Source organism: Monodon monoceros, unplaced genomic scaffold, assembly GCF_005190385.1.
Source record: "Monodon monoceros isolate NGI ecotype Baffin Bay Population unplaced genomic scaffold, NGI_Narwhal_1 Super_Scaffold_4, whole genome shotgun sequence".
Lineage (NCBI taxonomy): Eukaryota > Metazoa > Chordata > Mammalia > Artiodactyla > Monodontidae > Monodon > Monodon monoceros.
In genome coordinates, this window is record NW_021703781.1 from 43,984,023 (window position 1) to 44,004,570 (window position 20,548).

At 40.9% G+C, this 20,548-nt stretch overlaps 1 protein-coding gene across 16 annotated transcripts in view; it reads right to left on the minus strand.

The window, feature by feature from the left end:
* The window catches only part of SGMS1 (sphingomyelin synthase 1), a 290,473-nt gene that overhangs the window by 19,408 nt on the left and 250,517 nt on the right, over positions 1 to 20,548 (minus strand). For all 16 annotated transcript variants that reach the window (XM_029245156.1, XM_029245161.1, XM_029245154.1 and 13 more), the window contains 2 exons: positions 18,065 to 18,915; positions 2,033 to 2,150 (listed from right to left, as the gene is read on the minus strand). In XM_029245156.1, the coding sequence (XP_029100989.1) occupies positions 2,033 to 2,150; positions 18,065 to 18,687 (741 nt within the window). In that variant the 5' untranslated portion in view covers positions 18,688 to 18,915. The remainder of the gene's footprint in view (positions 1 to 2,032; positions 2,151 to 18,064; positions 18,916 to 20,548) is intronic.

The window sequence follows — 20,548 nt, forward strand, 5'->3', positions numbered from 1 at the left end:
GCTAACATCTTAGCCCCTCCTGTATACTTTACTTTAAAGATTCTAATTTCCAGAAGACTGTCACAGAAAGATGGCCCTAGTCGGGGTTTCTGGCAGCATGATAAATGAGTGACACACTTGGATCTGGTTTTGCATACTGTCCCTGCCATTACCTCTGTCTTTACCAAGAAAACCCACAAGCTATATTTAGCTATGGGATCTTGATTGGATGTGCTGATGACTCAAGCTGACTCTGTAAGTGCCAATACTAACCAAGTGTGGGGTTGCCGGCAACTGGGTGGAGCTGCAGAGGTCCTAAGAAGAAACAAGGCTGGAACCAGATCAGGGAGAAAGGCCACACACACAGCACGACCCCTTGATGCTGGGTCCATCTTCAACATGGGCTGGACCAGATCCCACATCTACCTAAACTGGTATGACATGCTCCTTGGTGGAGAAACTTCCCAGGCACAGACTTTTTTAAGAACCGAACTACTACTGAGAACACACTTGCTTACCAAGCCAGCCTCCCAGCAGGAGTCTACATCACTGGGTCCTCAGTGACAACAAGGTATTTCGTCTAAGTCAGGAGCTGTAGGCAAGTGCCTGAGAGCTTTCATAGAGGATAAAGAAGATGTGAGGCTGGCTTTCTTTGGAAGGGCTGAAGAAAGAGCAAGGAGATGCAGAGAGGCAGGATTGCTGATGGAGATGAGTAGAACCTTGGGATCATTCATTCCTTATGACGGCTTCTCCAGTTACAGAAATAGACTGTAGCAAAAACGGAAAGAGGACAGTAACAAACTAGCTACCTCTCTGAGCACGTATGTAAGTCTAGGAAGGAAGGGGACCACAGTAAGCAAGCAACCTAAAGAGATCCAGAATTTCAAATGATAAAGACACCACTTTAAAAATCCCTCTTCCAGGGCTTCCCTGATGGTGCAGTGGTTGGGAGTTCACCTGCCGATGCAGGGGACACGGGTTCGTGCCCTGGTCCGGGAGGATCCCACATGCCGCGGAGCGGCTGGGCCCATGAGCCATGGCTGCTGAGCCTGTGCGTCTGGAGCCTGTGCTCCGCAACGGGAGAGGCCACAACAGTGAGAGGCCCGCGTACCGCAAAAAAAAAAAAAAATCCCTCTTCCAAGGGACTGGATTCTTCAGCCCTCTTCCAAGGTTCTATCAGAGAGAATGTCTCTTCTGGAAGTAACAAAAGTACAAATGGATGAAATTGAAAGGATGTTTCACTAGCACAAGTGCGATGTGAAGAAATGATTCCAAACACACAGCATTCCATTTTTTCTCCCACCCAAATCAAGGAAATGAGCTTCTTCTACTCCTTATTACATTAAAAAGCTTTAATGTAGTTAGACATTTTTAAAACTAAATCTCCCGTTAATTATTTCATAAAATTCCGATGATCTCCCCAGTTGAAATTATTCCAAGGCAAAAGTTGGGGTAAGGAGTATTACGTGAATCTGATGGAAAGGTAGAGACAACAGAAGAGGAATAAAGTTTATTTTAAAGAAAAGCTTCTATGCTACTAGAGAAGATCAATACAGCAAAATGTCCCGCCAGGGAGGAGAGATCTTGTTTGGGTGGGTGGAGGGTGCAAAGGGACAGGAATAGTGTCTCTAGCTCCGCTGTTACGGATTCCCACTGTAGGGATTAATAGAAAGAAGGAAAAAATATCATTTGAAACAGAACCTTCCATCTAAGAGAGGGAAAACGCATATAAAAGCTTCTGGATCTGTATCAAGGGAGCGAATGATATTTTAAAAGTATGGCAGGAAACCAAAGAGCTATGCCCACACACAAAGCTTAACTGCTTCCATCACACTAACTAGACCACATATTTCCCCAGCTGCGAAGCACTGGGCTTTGGGAATTTTAAGAAGGGTGGGGGCCACCTAGCTGTATTGCTTAGTGACGTTCCCAGATGAAGGCAAAGGGACTTGATTCTATTCTAAAGAAATTTTTACCTTTGGCCTACATCAAAGGACCCCTGGGCAAGATGAGAAACAAACAAAAAGGGAAATTACAGCAAGGAATGGTTTACCTTCGGAGAGCAGTTGAAATGCATACCGGGTACTGGGAGTGTAGTTACATACATTGTAATACACCGATACAGGTACAGCGTGCCAACTATGCAGAAAAATCTTCTGCTAATAATAGACCTAGAAAAAGGGAAAAACAGGGCAGACACTCAGTCATGAAATTTTGCAGGTTCATTTACTTCAAGTTTTCAATGACCCAACAATACAAACAAACCCCAAAACTACTTGAGAGATTGAAATCAGAATTTTATAACTATAGCTAAGAGCAGATTAAGGTGAGGATTTTGAGAATGATTCTGTTTTTTCTTTTTAAATATTAACTTTAAGGCCAGAGGAGTTTAAAACACTCTATATTGCTATTAATTGGGCTTCCTGAGGCCTTAAACATGAGTTGACATTCAACTGACGTACAAGTAGGGCCTATTCTGATGGGTCAGAGCTGACTCAGTACCTGTGGTTAAACATTTAGAGAGTGTCTTTTCTGTCATAAAAAAGATGTTCAGAAAATTACAATGATATTAAAATGAGAATTCAAAACTTTTCTGACATTTAATGAGCCAAAGACATTAAACCACTGTACTTGTACATCCCAGAAACTGATTATCTTAGCAGATCTCCAAGGTAGCATGATGCCAAGAAAAGAGCCTGTCTCAGTGATAGCATCCAACCTCTCTCTGCTAACTATGTGGCCTTGGGATAGACTATTGACATCTCTGAGTCTCAGTTTCCTAATCTGTAAACCAGAAATAAGAACATTAGAAATGATGTACGGAAAATCCCTGCCATCCATGCACAGTGGCAGTCAACAAATGTATACATTTTGTGGATGAATCACAAAATAAGCAAGAATTAGAATCACACATCTTTTCCATTTCAAGTTTATTGGTGGTTCTAATGAAATTATTTGATATGTATATGTGAACATGTATATTGAGTTTGATAACTTCTCCTAATAGCAATTTCCACATAGGTTTGGCTTTAACTAGATTAAGTTGTACAAACTTAAGTGTATCCTTGAACAAGAATGTTCCTTCCCTTCTAATTCTACCTGTTCTATCTTGTTCTACCACAGGCCAGAATCACAGTCCTGTGGGTCTCCTCCTCTTCAACCTTGAGGGGTTCAAATTTTTCCTTGGCCCAGGGCAACCTAACATAAATAAACACACATTTTTTAGAAACAGTGAACAGGCTTTCCTCTGAGGATACTGAACATTCACTCTATAATTGTACAATGTGCCTCTATTTTTATGCAGGATGGACATTCCTACTGGAGGAGAATTTGTATCGTTTGTATTTTTTAACAAGAGGAATGAAGTGATATGTCGCCTGTGTGATTAGAAATTAATTTAAAAATAACCCACATAACTGTATTAGTATTTCATTCATAACTACACAGTTCATGTAAGGTCCTTAGGTTGTACGGGTAGAGCCTGGGTGTTGTGCCTCTTTACCCAGATTTTAGAAACTGGGTCAAAACTGCTTACCACAGAGAATGTCTCATTTTCTCTTATTAAAGCTGTGCTTGCCACCTCCAAGGGCAAGAATTTATTCAGCATAAAGCTGTCTTTTATAAAGGTATGTGCCTCTAATTTCACTTGATGAAAAGCACAGTATAATTAAACAATATAAAGAGGGACAATACTAGAGAATATTACTAGACTATAAATGTCTTACCAAAATAACTTGAAATACCCGCGTGAATTTTACATTGTAAGACACGATGATCATTTTTCTCAAAAAGAAAATGCCCTCTCTCACCATCCTGTTCAAACAAACAGAAATTACTTGCCATTTTACTTGAACTATATGAAAAACATCTACAACAGAAAACTGTTAAGTCTATTTAGATATGTTAATCTCTTTAGATGAAGAGAAGCAAATAAAATGACTCCTATCACTCCATTTTGGGAAAGATTACTATCTTAAATCCCTTTGCCTGATGGTTTCATGGTGCACATAAGATACACACACGCACACACAAACACCAGTAACTATTTCCATATCTCAAACTTGAGTCACATTTGAGAAGCAGTGAAAAGACTTAGGATTACCTGAGAATGAGGTATATGAAAAAATGATAATGGATGAGAAAAGACAAATTCTTTAACAAAAAATACTTTAAAAGTATCAAACATTAAAGATTCAGTCACATTTACTCTTTGACTTGAAGTGAAAAAGTCAAATGATTTTATCAATGTGACTCCATCAATATTCACATGGTGACAAGTTGGAAGTGACTATTAATAAGAATCTTCTGATCTTTGGTATTAATCTTTTTGAAAGTAAGCTTAGAATATCTTCAATGTATAATTTTAAACAAGAATCTCCTACCATAAACTTTAAAAAGCAGGATATAAAAGTGTTTCAAAAACTTGTATCCTGTTAAGGTATTTTTCCTTAATCAAACAATTTCACACATTAGAATTCTTTCTCACTTAAGTTTAAAAGTTCAAGATGTGCTTTAAAGAAAAAAGGTTTAAAGTAGTTAAAAATGTAACAAGACAACAAAAAAGCCACAGAGGAAACATTAATGAGGTATTTCCAGAGATTAAGCAAATGCCAAGGACAATATGCACATTATAATTCTCAAAACCACAATGCTGTTCTTCTCACATGGGATATATCTCTCCTTTCATGTTGGAAAGAAGCCTGTTTCCTATCTGCTTGCACTCTGCAATGACTATCACGTCACAGACGCTTGTACTTGGTCACGATTATTCTTCTCTCAAGTATTTGAGTAATAGGCTCATTACTACTTGCTCTGACAGAAAAGAAAAACATTGTTAAATTAAAAAAAAAAAAAAGGTAGTGGCTTATATTTTTTTCTAAGTCCCATGTAAAAGGTCTGCAATATAATGCAAGAGAAAGGAAACTGTCCATTCTTCATTATTGTTAAATTCGATAAGGAAATATGAATAAAAGTGTTAATATTTTATAGATAATCATTAAGACTTGTTAGAATGGTATGTTATGTTAGGTCCAGGATAACTTTATTAAACCTTTTACTATCCCTACTTAAGGAGGAAAAAGTACACAGAACCTGATTAATTACTACCAAATACAGGCTTAAAATAGCAGTACTGCTTTGTTTCTGGCATTTGATACAATGGTCTAAAATTCTAAAGAAAAAACGATGAAAGAAATGAATATACTGGAAAGTAAAATTAAAATACTGGCAAGTTCTTTTGTTTCCCGCAAGTTGTCTCTTTCTGAGCTGTAGCCAGAAGACACACAATTCTTTCAGTGCTCAGACCTGCTCTGCCAGCTCTTGAAACAAACAGGTCCTGAGACACAGCAGTGGAACTAAGCAACAATCCCAAAGTAGGAGGCGATAAACACGGGGGACAGCACATGTATCTGGACCAGGATCAGGGAGGCCCACATCTCTGGAGCAATCATGGAGGCCGGTGCGCAGTTCAGGTCCCTCCAGTATATGCCACAGGGACAAGGCGTCTCCAGCTTATCTTCACACAGATGCTGGCTCTACCTTTAGCAAAGGCTCGCATGATGATTTGAATCATCTCAATTAACTTCTTTGGAAATTGGCTTCCTCGCCAGCAAAACGGTATCTTTCTTAATGATTCAGAGAAATGCTACTGAGGAATTTCCCCAGACTGTTATTAACAGTAACTAGGGTTTTGCCAAATTCCTCCTCTACGCCAAGCTCTGTGTCATTTAATTCTTAAAATAACCTGCAATGCAAGGCTATGATCCTTATTTTACAGATGGGGAAATTGCAGTTTCAGAGAGTCTAAGGTGAAATATAAATACATTACACAAGACAAAAAGATTCAGGAAATGGCTTCAAATTGTGTAAGAAATCCCAATTTCATTTTGAGACTACACTGTTGTGTTCCAATCGATGAGCCAACATCCGATCACATTTAAGCTACATATCAAAATCCACTTAACTCAGATTTTTCACTTAGTGTTTTATGTCATATTTTGTATTGACCCAGACCTCTACAAAATAAGCACTTCTGATAGTTATTTAATGATAACCATGTTAGTTAGTAAAGTACTGAAAAAAATCCTTCTAGGTATCCAGAAGGAAACTGTCCATTCTTCATTATCGTTTGCACAGTCCGTGCCCAGTTAGATATGCTTTACGTCCCCCCCCAGTGTTTGGTCAGTCATTCTGAAATGTCATCCATTTCTCAACATTCTATCTCGCCTGAACTTCCACTATGACCTTTGACCTAGTGTCACTAATTCCACTTGTGCCTCCCTAAAATCCTTTCTACAAAGAGCAGCCAGAATCATCTTTTGTTTGAAACAGTTAAACAGAGTATGTCCTTTAAAACCCTCCAATAGTTGCCAGATATATTTTGAATAAAATCCAAATCCTTTGCCAAGCCCATGAGGCCCTAGATGATCTGGCCTGCCTCTCTCTTAAGCTCACCTTCCACTGCTCTCCCCGCCATTCCTCAACTCCAGTCCGATGCCCTTGGTGCAACTGAACACATCACCCCAAGTCCCTCCTGCCTTAGGTAGGATCTCTGTGCCAGCCATTCCCTCTGCCTGGACTCCTGGAACACTGCCTGTCACTCAGGTCTCTGAGAGACCACCTATTCTAAAGAAGGTGCCTGGTGCCATCTTCCATTTTACTTTCTTCATAGCCTCCCACTCCCATTCCCACATTCTGTTGAAGCTAACTCCAAAGAGTTTCTTAAATCTGTTTTCCTCCCTTTAGTTCCTTGCTACTAGTCCGTGGATTCCCTGGATTATGACAACTGCTCAACATGACCCCAAGCTACCTTAACTGTTTTATCTTGCAGACCTGAATTCCACTGCCCTGGGCAAAACGAGCCCCACTCATCCGTTCCCTAAAACCCTAGTTTCTTGCTTTTGCCAGCAAATCTCTTTCCCTGGCCTCTCCTGTTACTCTATCCACCTACCTCAAATACCACCTCTGCGTGAAGCCTCCTACATGTTCCCAACTGGGCAGAGCTACTTCATCCTCCAAATCACTTCAGAACTTGTTTTGTATTTTACGGTATTTTTAATAGTAAGATTGGCATCACCATTACCAACAGAGGCCCTCATTCCTTCTGTTAGAGGAAAAGCTCTTAAAGAAAGCTGCTCTTTACTTATGTTTTAGTCCCAGTGAGACTCATGACGGTACCGGTAATATGGGCAACACCTGCGGTTCTGTGCTTAACAGCTTCACTTTTTACTCCCTCTGACAGTGCTTTCCTGCTTCTTCCCATAAATGTTTGTCCTTTAAACTCTTTAATTTATCTGCCAGAATGAACCTTTGCTGATGCTCACCAATCCTTCACTTTGCATCGTTTCTGCACTTATATTTTAAGTGATGACACCTGCCAAGATGGCGGCATTCATCCAAGTAAGGACTGTGAGTCCTACCATCTTCCTCCCTTGCCTCCCCCGTCTCCTCATTGCCCTGTCTGGGCTTTCTACCCATCACAGGAGTCTCAACTGCTCCAGATGGTGAATCATGAAAACCCAGGGCTTAATTTGGTACTTTAAGAAGGAAAATCCCAAGGAAAGGGTTGTAAAACAAAAAGGAAGGAATAAATGCTCTAGAGTAAACAGAAAAGTAAAAACACATGCTCTCCCGGGAGATCCAGACTCGCCTAATACTTCCTGGGTGTGCACACAGGAGGATGGCAGCTCATGAATCAGGAGAATGAGAGGGACCCATGTACCCGGCCCAGAAATGTGTCTGTACACGCACGGTGCCTCTTTGCCTTAAAAAAATCCAACTCAAAGAGATTTTTGCATCTTTGGTATTAGCTATGTTAACCACATTGCTGTTTAGCATATACTATTTTACAGAAGGAAAAAGTAAGATGTAAAGAGTTTAAGTACTAGCCTGGGGCCAGAGCGTCAGTCAATGAGACAGCCACAACAAAACCCAGGTCTCCAGGTTTTCAATTAGTTCCTCTTTTCACTAATGAAATTGTCAAGTTAAAAGGAAAAAAAAAAGGTAGTGGCTTAGTGGCTTATATTTTTTTCTAAGTCCCATGTAAAAGGTCTGCAATATAATGCAAAAATTAAGTTCAGGAAATGATCCATACTAGTTTAGGGAACTTGCAAAGAACAGATCATATTATAAAATTGTCCCCACTTAAGCCATCTTTTTAAAAAAATATTATTTCCTGAGTTAAATATAGATTGTAACATAAAGAAAAAATGTTACGCTGTAAGATATGAAAGACAACATCAATATGATCTACTTGAGTTATGAAGAGTTAAAATCAAGTAGCCTCCAGAAACTGCTGCATATATAAGTACCAAACAAGTTACATTTCTTGTTAGTATTTTAGGCTATTAACAAAAATAGTATGTACGCATATATACATATGTGTGTATACATAATACAAATATGTATGTGTACACATAACACAAATACGTATATGTATACAGATCTTTCTTCATTCCTTCCCTTCATCAAAACTCACCTTGAATCACATTCTTAAGGCTTGTTCAGTCACAGCGGGCAGAACTCAACAATGAATGTTTGCTCTTAAGCTAAAGGATTACCCTTAAAAGTAACATTTTCTTTTTAACAGGGGGTTGGATTCTAAAAACATAATAAGCACATACTTCACCAGCAATGGCTAACATTTACTGAATTCTAGGCACAGTAATCATCATAGTGCAATACTCAATTAATGTTAGCTGCTGCTATTATTATTTATTTATTCTCATAACAAATATATATATATGCTAGGCATTATTCTGGGCACTGGAAATACAGCAGTGAACAGAATGGACAAAAAGCCTGCCCTGTGGTACTTATATTCTAGGGGGGGAGGCAGGCAATAAACAAGATAGATGATATACAGCATGTTAGGTAAGTGCTAAAGGGTAAAATGAAGCAAGAGTGTCATTGGAGGATGGGAGGTTACAATTTGGGGCTAAGCTGATCAGGGAAGGTGTCCCTGCATATGAGGGGGTTAACCATGAGGACGTCTGGGGAAGAAGATTCCAAACAAAGGCTAGTATGTGTGGGTGTTGGCACAGGGGTCAGGGAGCAGAGTGCGTGAGGACATGAGGTCTGGAGGGACCTCCTTGGTCACCATAAGGACCTCTGACCTAAAAGCTGTATGAGGGGACTTCCCTGGTGGCACAGTGGTTAAGAATCCACCTGCCAATGCAGGTGAAACAGGTTCCAGCCCTGATCCGGGAAGATCCCACATGCCATGGAGCAACTAAGCCTGTGAGCCACAACTACTGAGCCTAGGCTCTAGAGCCCGTGAGCCACAACTACTGAGCCCACGTGCCACAACTACTGAAGCCCACGCGCCTAGAGCCCGTGCTCTGCAACGAGAAGCCACGGCAATGAGAAGCCCATGCATCGCAACAAAGAGTAGCCCCCGCTCGCCACAACTAGAGAAAGCCTGTGCACAGCAACAAAGACCCAACGCAGCCAAAAATAAATAAATAAATTTAAAAAAAAGTAAAACTGAAACTATTAAAAAAAAAAAAAACTGTATGAGGTGGGAGAAGAGTGACATACACCAGCTTACTGTACAGTGACACATTCTCTCTGCCAAGTTGACAAGTGACTTAAGGGAAACAAGAATGGAAACAGAGAGACCCGTAGGAAGCTCCTGCAACAACCCACGTAAGAGACGACGTTGGTTAGACCCAGGGCAACAACAGAGGTGGCGAGAAGTGGTGGGATTAACAGACCAGATGTGGGGTGGAAGCGAATACCAACAACAAAACCGAGGCGTTTGGCCTGAGAATGGGGCAGGACAGAGATGCCATTTACTAAGATGAGGATGGGGGCGGGGCAGGCTTGGGAACCAGGAGGACGCCAAGGACTCAGCTAAGTGCTTTATACACATTATCTCACTCCATCCACACAACAACGTTGAGATAAGACACTATTTTATTGTCCCCATTTTGTAGTGAGGAAACAATGCTACTCTAAGTATTTAAGTAATTTGACCATATTCACCTCAGTTAGTAGATGGCTATAGGGATAAGATGATCTCAAACCAGTAAGATTTACAGTATAACTGAATGCTTAACTACCATTACCATGATACAAACAGGTTGAGGGGGGACATATGTGGTGACTTCTAAATAAGAGCATGAATACTTAGACAGACATCCCTGGTGGTTTTTTAAGAGAAGAGGGAAAGAGATGATCCCTGGGCACACTGTAAAATACAAGGCAAATGTGATACTACTTAAAAGTACACACATATGTCGATTACACCTATATGAGCATACAGAAAAATATGAAAAGGAATATGAAACCAGATGTTAGCATTATTTATCTCAGGCAACGTAAGTAAATTTTTTTGTTTATCTTCTAATTGGCCTACAGGCAAGATACACTACTTAGTTTTTCCTTTTGTGTCATAAATAAAAATTAACTCAGGAAAACTAATTTATTGCACCAATTTTTTTTTTTTGCTTTCTCTCCCTTTTATCCTAAGTCTCAGTTTAAAAAGCCTCTTATAATATTTATGTTAACTTAAAACCTAAATTGCTGGAATTACTGAATTTAGCTTCCCTACAATTCCTAGGGTTTAGGCTAGTATTTAGGTCTTGAGACCTAAACTGGTAAAAATTAGAAGAGGTGAAAGTGGGTAAGTCCATCTGTGAGCTAACAAAGTGAGAATGAGAAGTGAGGTAGAGCCTGGAACTGAATCTAGTGCCTAGAGTGACTGTCCTTCCCCACTCCAAGGAGGGTGAGCAGAGGCCTGCAAAAGCCTAGGACGCCCAGATTACACGGGAAGATAATGGGACAGGGAAGGTCCCCAGGAAGGAAAACAGGATCTTAACCCCGGGCTCTGCCGCCCAGGGTCAGAATCAAGGGGAGAAAACTTGCTAGAAACAGCAAGAAAAAGTCTAAGGTTGGGCGCGCCTGGTCAGCAGTCTTCAGTGGAAAAGCGTGACTGCATGGAGGCAGAGGGCATTTCCCAGACCCATGGTGAGTAGGGCCCATGCCACACCATACCTAGGAGGTCACAGGACAGCAGTCAAGTAGGACAGGACTCAGTACGCTTTCTACAAACTACTGTGGAACAGCCAAGTTGGGATAGCTTTCAGGTTTGGCAGGTCCACCCTGGGGCAAGTATGAATGTCTCCTGGATGGTATATGACACATAAACCTTATTATCCAACACAGGACTGATCTGTTTTCATTCTATCTGTCCTCTGCATGTTGAATCTATGCTACTATATCTGCTAAGAAAACACATTTCCAGAGGACAGATGCCTATTATACCAGGACACTATGAGACTGGATTTATACTGAAAAGCCTTCAATCCTCAAAATATTCTGTGTGGGATCTTGGGCAAGTCAACAGCTTTTCTGTGTCTCAGGTATCTTCACTGAGACAAGAGAACACACTGCTTAAAGAGTTGATTGGATGAAATGACAGAGCATGTAAAAAAAAAAAAAATTCTCATTACTCAAATGTTTGGAATCTGCCGTTTGAACAGGGCGATAATGATTTTTGACAACATGGATGAAAAGGAACAGAAGAAAACAGACTTTGAGTAAGTATATAATAGATGCAGGTACATGTGAAGAGAGAGAGGAAAGGAAGGGAAGGGACGATCCATGAGCTCTTAACTTGCTTTATGGCTGGAGAGGAATATGACAGTCTATCAGCCAATTAAATAATGTGCTAGATGCCCCCAAAGCAATAACATGAGGGAATTTTTGTCCTCATGAGTTTTATACTTTAGGATAGAGTCTGGACAACACACACTTTAAAAACCTGAGATGTTACTGTGAAAACAAACAAAAATCCCCCAGGAGATAACCTCTATGTAGCTTTGTTTTGCTCACTGCTACATCCCTAGCACCAGTCTTCAATAACTCTTGATGAATTACTAAACGTAAAGATGCCCTGAAGTTCCATTAGAGACCAGCCTAGCCTAGTGGTCCACAATGTACCAACGATTTCTAATAAAGTGAAACAGCCTTAAAAAAAAAGGCTCTTCTGGAACTTGGAAAATAAACTCTATTGAAGGGACCTGCTTCATCTCAAATGCTCTACATCAACAGCTTTCAAGAACGTAACTTAGTCACAACCATCAGAGACTTAAAAACAACTGAAAAAATGTTGACAGTAACTGTGGTCATAAACTACCTTGGGGAGTAGAAGAGGAAAGAGATAAGTACTTTGATCCAATCAACTTAATGTGAAAAGAAACACTGATGCAATCAAACTGGGGTAAAATGAAAGATAAATGTTAGTGGAGTCTAGCCTGTTGAATAAGACACAAAAGAAACAAACAAAAAAATCAAATTAGCACCTGACAGCAGCAGTTGCCAATCAGCACAAGGCTTCTGTCCTTGGAAATTACATTCCATTCACAGGAGAGAGGCAAATGCTGTAGATAAACCTTCTTATGTTGGCAGACACCCTCCTAACAAATAAGGCCTCCAAACCCAGGGCATTTACCAAAGGATAAAATACAAAGTAAGTCTTTTCCAAAGCAGTCTCCCAACATAAAAAACATACTGCTGCCAAACATCTAAAAATCCACTGCAGTACTCTCAGAGTGTAATCCTGGGAAAGCCACACTGGAAAACTGTATCTGTTCCTTCCTTCGGGATCAAGGAAGCCCCCAGAAACAGTTCCGAATAGAGATGTCAAGTCTTAAGCAGGATCTGCCAACAGCACTTCCTTCTCTAGCTCCTTTCCTTTTGGTATGAGATCAGTTTTCAAAGAACCTACTTGGTGACCATTCTACCACTCTCTCCATAACTCTATACAACTGTTTATGCCAGAATATTCTACTCCATGCCCAAAATGCCTCAACCACAAAGCTCTTTCAACTCCACCCCACATCCCAACTATCCAATGGCTCCTTTTCTTTTTTCTTCAAATCTTTACACCACCAGTGGATCAATATATCCTGCAATACTTAATTCATCGTTTTACTATCTACCCTCACTCCCCACCTGACTTGTGCTACTCCTTTTAGGCAAATATCTGATCTAAAAGCAGCCATGACAGAAAACAAATATACACATCACCTGACTTTGCTCTGAAGTAAAATATATTCAAGCAACGTTGAGAGAACTCTCAAATTAGTGAATTCTATCTCAATCTATGGTTCATTCCTCATTAAATTTCAAATAAAATTCAGAGATTCACAGAGAGACCCCAAAACCCTGTATGAGATACTGTAACAGAAGTCAGCCCTGTGGCTATAAAAGATTAAGGAGTTCTAAATGTAACAGAAGCCATAGCTTCTAGGAAGTTTATCCCTTCCCCACAGCCCAGCACAAAATGTATTCATTGGCCAAACGTGAGTCTAAGTCGCGGTCATCTTCCAACTGGACCATTTGTAATGGCATCCTAACACCCATCCCCCGCCTTCCACTCTTGCTTCCCTATTCTCTAAACGGCAGCCAGAGGGCTTCTTTTAAAATACCAATCTGTTGACATCATTCTCCCCTAATGACATCATCACACTTGGAACAAAAATCCTGCCTCTTTTTCCACAGCCCACGATGCCATCCATACCTCCCTGACCCCGTGTCACTGCTTCCTCCCAGCTCGTTTGGCCACACAGGCCCGTGGCTATTCCCCAGGTAAACCTCAGAGACTCTGTACTTGCTGTGCCTCCTGTCTTGACTGCTCCTGCCCCAAACACCTACTTGGTACACCCCCATTTGATTCGGGTGTCTGCTCAACTGTCACCTCATTAGAGGACTTTTCTGATCACCCAGTCTAAAATACCACCTCCTCCCCACTATCCCCAACACTTTCTAACCCTTTAGACTGCTTTATTTTCCTCCATTTCTCTTATCACTGCCTGGTATTATATATTCATTTGTTCACGACTGTTACACCCTGGTCAGAATACAAGCTGATGTGAGAATATCAGGGGCCTCTGCTCACTGCAGCACCCTCAGGGTCTACCACAGTGCCTGGCACACAGTAGGTTCTCAGTGAATACAAGTTGAATGAATGAATGAATTTTAAATGAGCACTTTCTATGTGCCAGACTCTGTATCAGGCAGTGTGATATAAAGATGAATGACAAAAAAGATCTGGTCTTTTCCCTTGGGGAACTTAAAAGTCTAGCAATGAAGGAGATACACACACAGTGAATAGAATGGACTGTGATATGAGCTTGAAGTGTTCAAGGAAAACCGTGGAGTAGAGGAGCTGGAGATGAGGTCGAACAGCCTGGGGTCAGATTATGAAGGACCCTAGGCTTCAGGCTAAGGAACTGGGCCTCCATATGAGCACCCGCTGTTCATCACTAAGTAGGAATGGAAAGAGGTAATGAATCTGAAATTAGAATGGACAGAACTTAGTGACTATTTATATGAAGGAACCGAGAAGTTCTAGGTTTCTAGGAAATGTCACTGCCCACATAGGAGGAAAAAGAAGTTGAAAGAAAAAAATGACAAATCTGGTTTTAGAAAAGTTGAGTTTGAGGTACCTATGACCACCATACTAAGTCATAATGCCTTCTCAAGTGGCTAGAAAATTCTTGGCTTGGAAATTCTGCCAGCCTGCTCCTTGGCCGCCTTCTTGGTGGGCGTTTACAACGTCCTAATAGCGCTGAGCCACCTGTATCACATTTGGGTGCCATCGTGTCAGCTACGATATAGCCATGCATGGAAAGTCCCTACCAAATCTGTCCCTTTAACATATTCTTTAATCACACTTTCTTAAAACAAGGGATACCTGTTTTGCAGTGAAGTCTGACACAAATGCAGAGATTTCCCAGGAATTTTTCCTAGTCAGTGGCTTGAAAGTCCAATTCTAAATGGGGAGACAACATTATTTACAATTTTAAAAATCAAAAAGTTGTCAAGGACAGGCATTGTTGTTGCTTTCCAACTTCACAACGTTATGGAAGCCCCATGTGGACCTATGTATATATCAGCATATGTACATATAGACATGAGGGGGAGATGTTAAGAATGAAAGGACGCAAAAAAAATTTAAGTACAAAAAACAAAACTTATGTTTAACAGTAAAGGACAACTGTATACAGCATAAGGATAGAACCAAATGTCACAATGTCATAAATTCGGGCACCAATGTTTTCTAGCACCTTGAACATCTGGCTGAAGGGTTTGCTGTCAGGAGATGTTGCTCAAATTCCGGCATATCATTTCTCAATAAGTCATCCTCTACAGTTTCAGCCCCTGATTCTTCTCTAAAAAGTAGAAGATAAAGAAGCAAGAAGGAATAGGCTGATTTTTTAAGGCTCCAAGACTCTTAAAGTCAAAGTAAAATTAAAATGTCCCTTTGGAAATTACTGATCAGGCAGGTTTAATTCCTAGGAGGTCTGGACATACTCCTAAGTAGCAAACTTCCTGGTGGAGGTTGGGGAGAGGGGTCAAGTGTCAGAAGAGTCAAGCACAAAATGAGAGGTTATCACTTTTAAACAGAATATTCCATAACCAGAAGGATCCATTTTCCCAACATACCTAATAATAAAACTGTTACACTGCCATAGCCAAATAACTAGAAACAAGGGATCTCTGACTGTATGAAACAGTTTAATCTTCTTTATGAAGGCCAGGGAAAGGGAGCTCATTAATACCCACTGCTTGGTGTGTCAAGCTCTATCTTTCTTCCTACCTCTTCCATGTCTGGTGTGCCACACACACTGAAGACAGGTCTCAAGGATGGAGATGGGAAGCCACAGATGTGTCCCAGTAGCAGGACAAGGGTGGGGATGCTTAGGATTATCATGACAACAGCTGAGTTATCCTGCTGACGTGGAAACCAGAGAGACCTTAAAGACCTTAAAGACCTTAGTTGGACCTTAAAGAATCCTTAGTTGGATGCACTCTGGATGAAAAATGCTCTGCAGTTAATAATACTCAGACATAACTGGCCCATTCAATAATGTTAGAATCAAATAAAGCACAGTTGTATAGAACAATAGAAATCATCTAGACTGAGAGGTCTTTATTTATCTGTGAGAAAAACAAGGCTCCTGAGATTTGGAGATTCATCCACACCACCCACCATGTGAGGGCATGGCTGGGGCTGGAGCCCAGGCTGCCTGTGTCCTAGCCCTGGGTTAATTTTGCCCAAGGTGTGAGTCAACTGATTTATGGCTGTAGAACAATTTAAATATACAAATGACTACAGTATTAGCAATAAATACCGGTAAAACATGAAATTAGAAAGCTTAAAGAGAAACAGATTTGAGGAAAAGTCCCTGCTGAGAGAAATATAAATAGTAATATACTTTAAAGAAATTATCCCTATGGTTAGGACACTTCTTAGAACAAGAATAAAATTATTCAAAAGTCACAGTTCTGTGAAAGATTTGAACTTGCACATGTTATGTACAAGTACATAATGACATATTCTGGGGCAGTAAATTATTAGCTTGCATGTAAGAATTTTGATAAAAACCAGAAAACAAACTCATATAAACAAAACAACAAAAATCAGGAAGACCCCAGGAAACCTAATTTGAGTTGACCTTGCCTCTGAAGCAGCAAAACGTACGGGCATTGTTTTCTAACGAGCTTTTAGGGAAAAAAGCTTGAAAGTCAAAAGCAGAACTGAAGTTTGACAGCCAGAAGAATGTAATTAATAAATTGTGAGCATCTCATATTTCTAAGGCCTATTCTTATCTATTTAGCCTCTTAAAACTAAAGCAAACAAAAAACAGTCTTCCACCAAATCAAATGCATCCCAGACAATTGCTCCTATTTCAAATTTAGCTTAAACTCCAGGATTGCCAAACCATCCCCCCCAAAAAACTGGCCACTTAAATTACTTCCTTTATACAAGGTTAAGATAGCCCTTTCCTGGCACAGAGTCAGGAATTGCTTTTATTTCCACTTGTAGATACATAATTTATAAGGTAAAAAAACACAGACCTTATGAAACGTACCAGGAAAAAACTCATCATTTCCGTTAAAGTTCAACATAAATTCTCAGTCTGCATTTTTTCTTGATTTAAGATGATCTCCTTAATATTCAACCATACTGTGGGTCATGAAACACAGTCCACCAGAGAGAAACTCAGATCCTTAGCAAACCAGTTTCCAACTCCCATGCATGGAAGCCATAAAGATGTTCCGCTAATGGAAAAAATCAGACACCAAAGATGAGGACAATGTAGGTGTTTAGTTTGCTACAGGCAACCCAAGCAAACAGCTTGTCTGCATTGAGTTTAGAACTTGGGACATGAAAGCCACTTTGGATCCACCTGAAATTGAAAGGAGATACCTATTTAAAAATCCTGAGAGGGCTTCCCTGGTGGCGCAGTGGTTGAGAGTCCCCCTGCCAATGCAGGGGACACGGGTTCATGCCCCGGTCCGGGAAGATCCCACATGCCGCGGAGCGGCTGGGCCCGTGAGCCACGGCCGCTGAGCCTGCGGGTCTGGAGCCTGTGCTCTGCAACAGGAGAGGCCACAGCAGTGAGAGGCCCACGTACCGCAAAAAAATAAAACATAAAAAAATAAAAACCCTGAGAAATTTGAATGGAATACTGCTTTAAATTCCACACATTCTATAGAAGGTGGAAAGCCATGTAGGTTCATCCACATCCCACCTAAAGTCATTGCCTGTGGGTATCATTCTCCCAATAGTCCAAGCCACTCTGGACTAGCTGTTCTAAATTCTTTGTGTGAAACATCTTTAAATACATATTGCTAAGTTCTAGATATCTGACTCTGTGTGGGAAAAGCTACACAGCCACTCATGGCCCATAGGCCAACTGTCGACAACTGATGTGATGGGTTAAAAACACCAAGACTGGGTAGTTTTTCTGTGGTTCAATAGCCTGTACTCTCTGAAGATGTCTGAGGGTTTTCTTTCCTGTGAAGTGAAAATAGAAAAACCTCACCTCTAACAATTCTACTCATCATTCTGTATGAATCTTGTACAAAACAGGCAACAAGCACAGAACTTTCTTAAAGTGGCCAGAGCTTTAGTTGGTTCAACAGAATATGTGGTTTAAAAACAAACAAAATAAAGAGAAATGTGCTTTGATTCCCACTGCTTGATAAATTTCATTTCCCAACAATGAATATCAAACATCTGCAGTGAGAAACCCCAATCACTGAATCTGCAAGCTTTTGCTTTACTTACTTGTATTTTAAGAGCAGCCACTGAATTAACCAGAGTCCTACAAGGATCATGCCATTAATTTCACAAATAGAAAAGGCCCACTGCACCCGGTTAAAATGGTCAAAAAACGTGTCCGGTAGTGGAGGCTGCACCTCCTTAGGAGGTACTCGTTCATGGACGACCGAGATCATCACTGTGGTGAGAACAAAGCAGGAAAGTGCATAAAGAAAGGCCAGGAAAGTCTTGCCCCACTCCATGGGGTACTGGGAGCGCTCTGGCTCTGGCATGGGGATCTTTATCATCTCCTTCCTATACCCATTTGGCATCCCCTTGGGTTTGACCTTGATGCTGAAGCTGCCATCTGGGGCGAGGACGTCTGTGCCAATGCAGAGGTGCCCATTGGCGTGGCCATTCTTGTGTGCTTCCAAGTGGTGCTCCATCTTCAGGGTCTCTATCATGTGCAAGAGCCGCTGCCCATTGTCGGAGGAGACTCGGCACAGGGGGGGTTTTGTGAAATCCTCTTGGGTTAGGTTGATCAAGTCGCGGCCTGTAAAATGTTCCAGAGGCTCACAGTATTCTGGCATAGCATTCTCCTGCAGCCAGTCTGCCACCTTCTTGGGTGACCAATAAACCACTTCCTTCATTGTACTGGCAGACAACACGCGGCCCCCCGCTTGCTCCCGGCAGGTCAGCAGTCACCGTTCCTGCAGGGCAGGACACTGTGCCTCCGTGGTGCACTCATCCTGTCAGGCCTCATGACAGACTTGTGTGGCGAGATGGTCAGGGCAGTTTTTAAACACTTCATGTAGCTGTCCGGGGTTCTTGAGTGCTTGAGCATTAATTCACCTCATTTTTGAACAAGATTCTTCCTTCTGTGGAGGCAAGAGAAAAAGTCAAGACACTGGGACTCGAAAATCAATCCCCTCAAAATGCAAAACTTTAACATGCATAAGGAAAATGGAAAATCAGGTACTGGTAAAGTCCATAGTTTTCAAACATGTATTAGCTCAAGGGACCACTGATTCCCTGGTTAGTCTTCCCTAAAAGAGCATTAAATTGGACCTGAGATGGATCAAGTCAAAGGCAGTGGTAGATTTGCTAAGAAATAATTCGACAGTGCTTTAGACATTGCTCGGTACTGATCAGTGATTCTTTTTTTTTTTTTGTGGTACGCGGGTCTCTCACCGTTGTGGCCTCTCCCGTTGAGGAGCACAGGCACCGGACACGCAGGCTCAGTCGCCACGGCTCACGGGCCCAGCCGCTCCGCGGCATGTGGGATCTTCCTGGACTGGGGCACGAACCCGTGTCTCCTGCATCGGCAGGTGGACTCTCAACCACTGCGCCACCAGGGAAGCCCTGATCAGTGATTCTTTTTGTGCTTATTACATGGTTCCTGAGATCATCTTAAAGAATGTATCAACTCTGCTTACTCTACCACTCTATCTGGTGAAGAAATGTTTTAAAACATTAAGAACGCACACAACTTAATAGATATCATAAAAGAGAATCACAGAAATGTTGAGCTTCAGGATCATCTGGTCCAACAATTTTATACTGTTCTATAAAAAAATCAATGAGTTCCTTTTTCCAAATGTGCTTGAACCCCAAATCTATAAGAGAGTTATAAATGTAGATGCTTAGGTTGAAACAGATGGAATGAAGGGCCAGGGTCCTCCTTGCTCTGATGATATCTTTACTCCCAGCCTCCAGGAGGTTTCGTGGGATACCATAGTTTCAAAATCAGTGCTCTGAACCAACTCCCTCACTTATGCGCGAGGAAACTGAGTACCAGAAGGTCAAGGAACCTGCCCGTGGTCAAGTGGCAGCTTGCATAAAAGAGCTACAAGTTTCCAAGTCCTGGTTTACTATATTTATTTATTAAAATACTTAACCAGTGATGTGGCAGTAACCAAAACGCACATCTGGAGGGGAGAGTCAAAAGCAGAATTCGAAGGTTTATAAATTTATTTATGTATAAATATATGTATAAAAATGTATATATTATATATACATATATTTAACCACAATTATGGTTAATGAACATAACACTGCATAAAATAATGGGAAAGAAATATATCACATACTGACTGAAGTTCTACTTCATGATGGGCCTGGGGACATTTTCTACTTCTCTCCCACCTACTTTTCTTTAATAAGCATGTATTAATTTTGTAATAATCATTTAAAATTTTAAAAAAAAGAAAAGTTAAAAATAAAAGACCTAGCTCTCTAACAAAGCATCATGGTTAATGAAACATGGCCTTTGGCAAAAGACAGACCATAGTTTGACTTTCAGCATCTCCGTGTATAACCTACTACTTGAACTTCAGCTTATTAATCTCTAAAATGGACATAATCAAATATCTCCTTCACAGGGGTGTTGTCAGTACTTTAAACACCACATGCGAAAGTTGATGATACACAACCTAGCACTAAAAAGGGTCTGCTTTTTTGTTTCTGTTTTTGTTTTCTATGGCTGAGTAGCATTCCATTGTAAATATATAT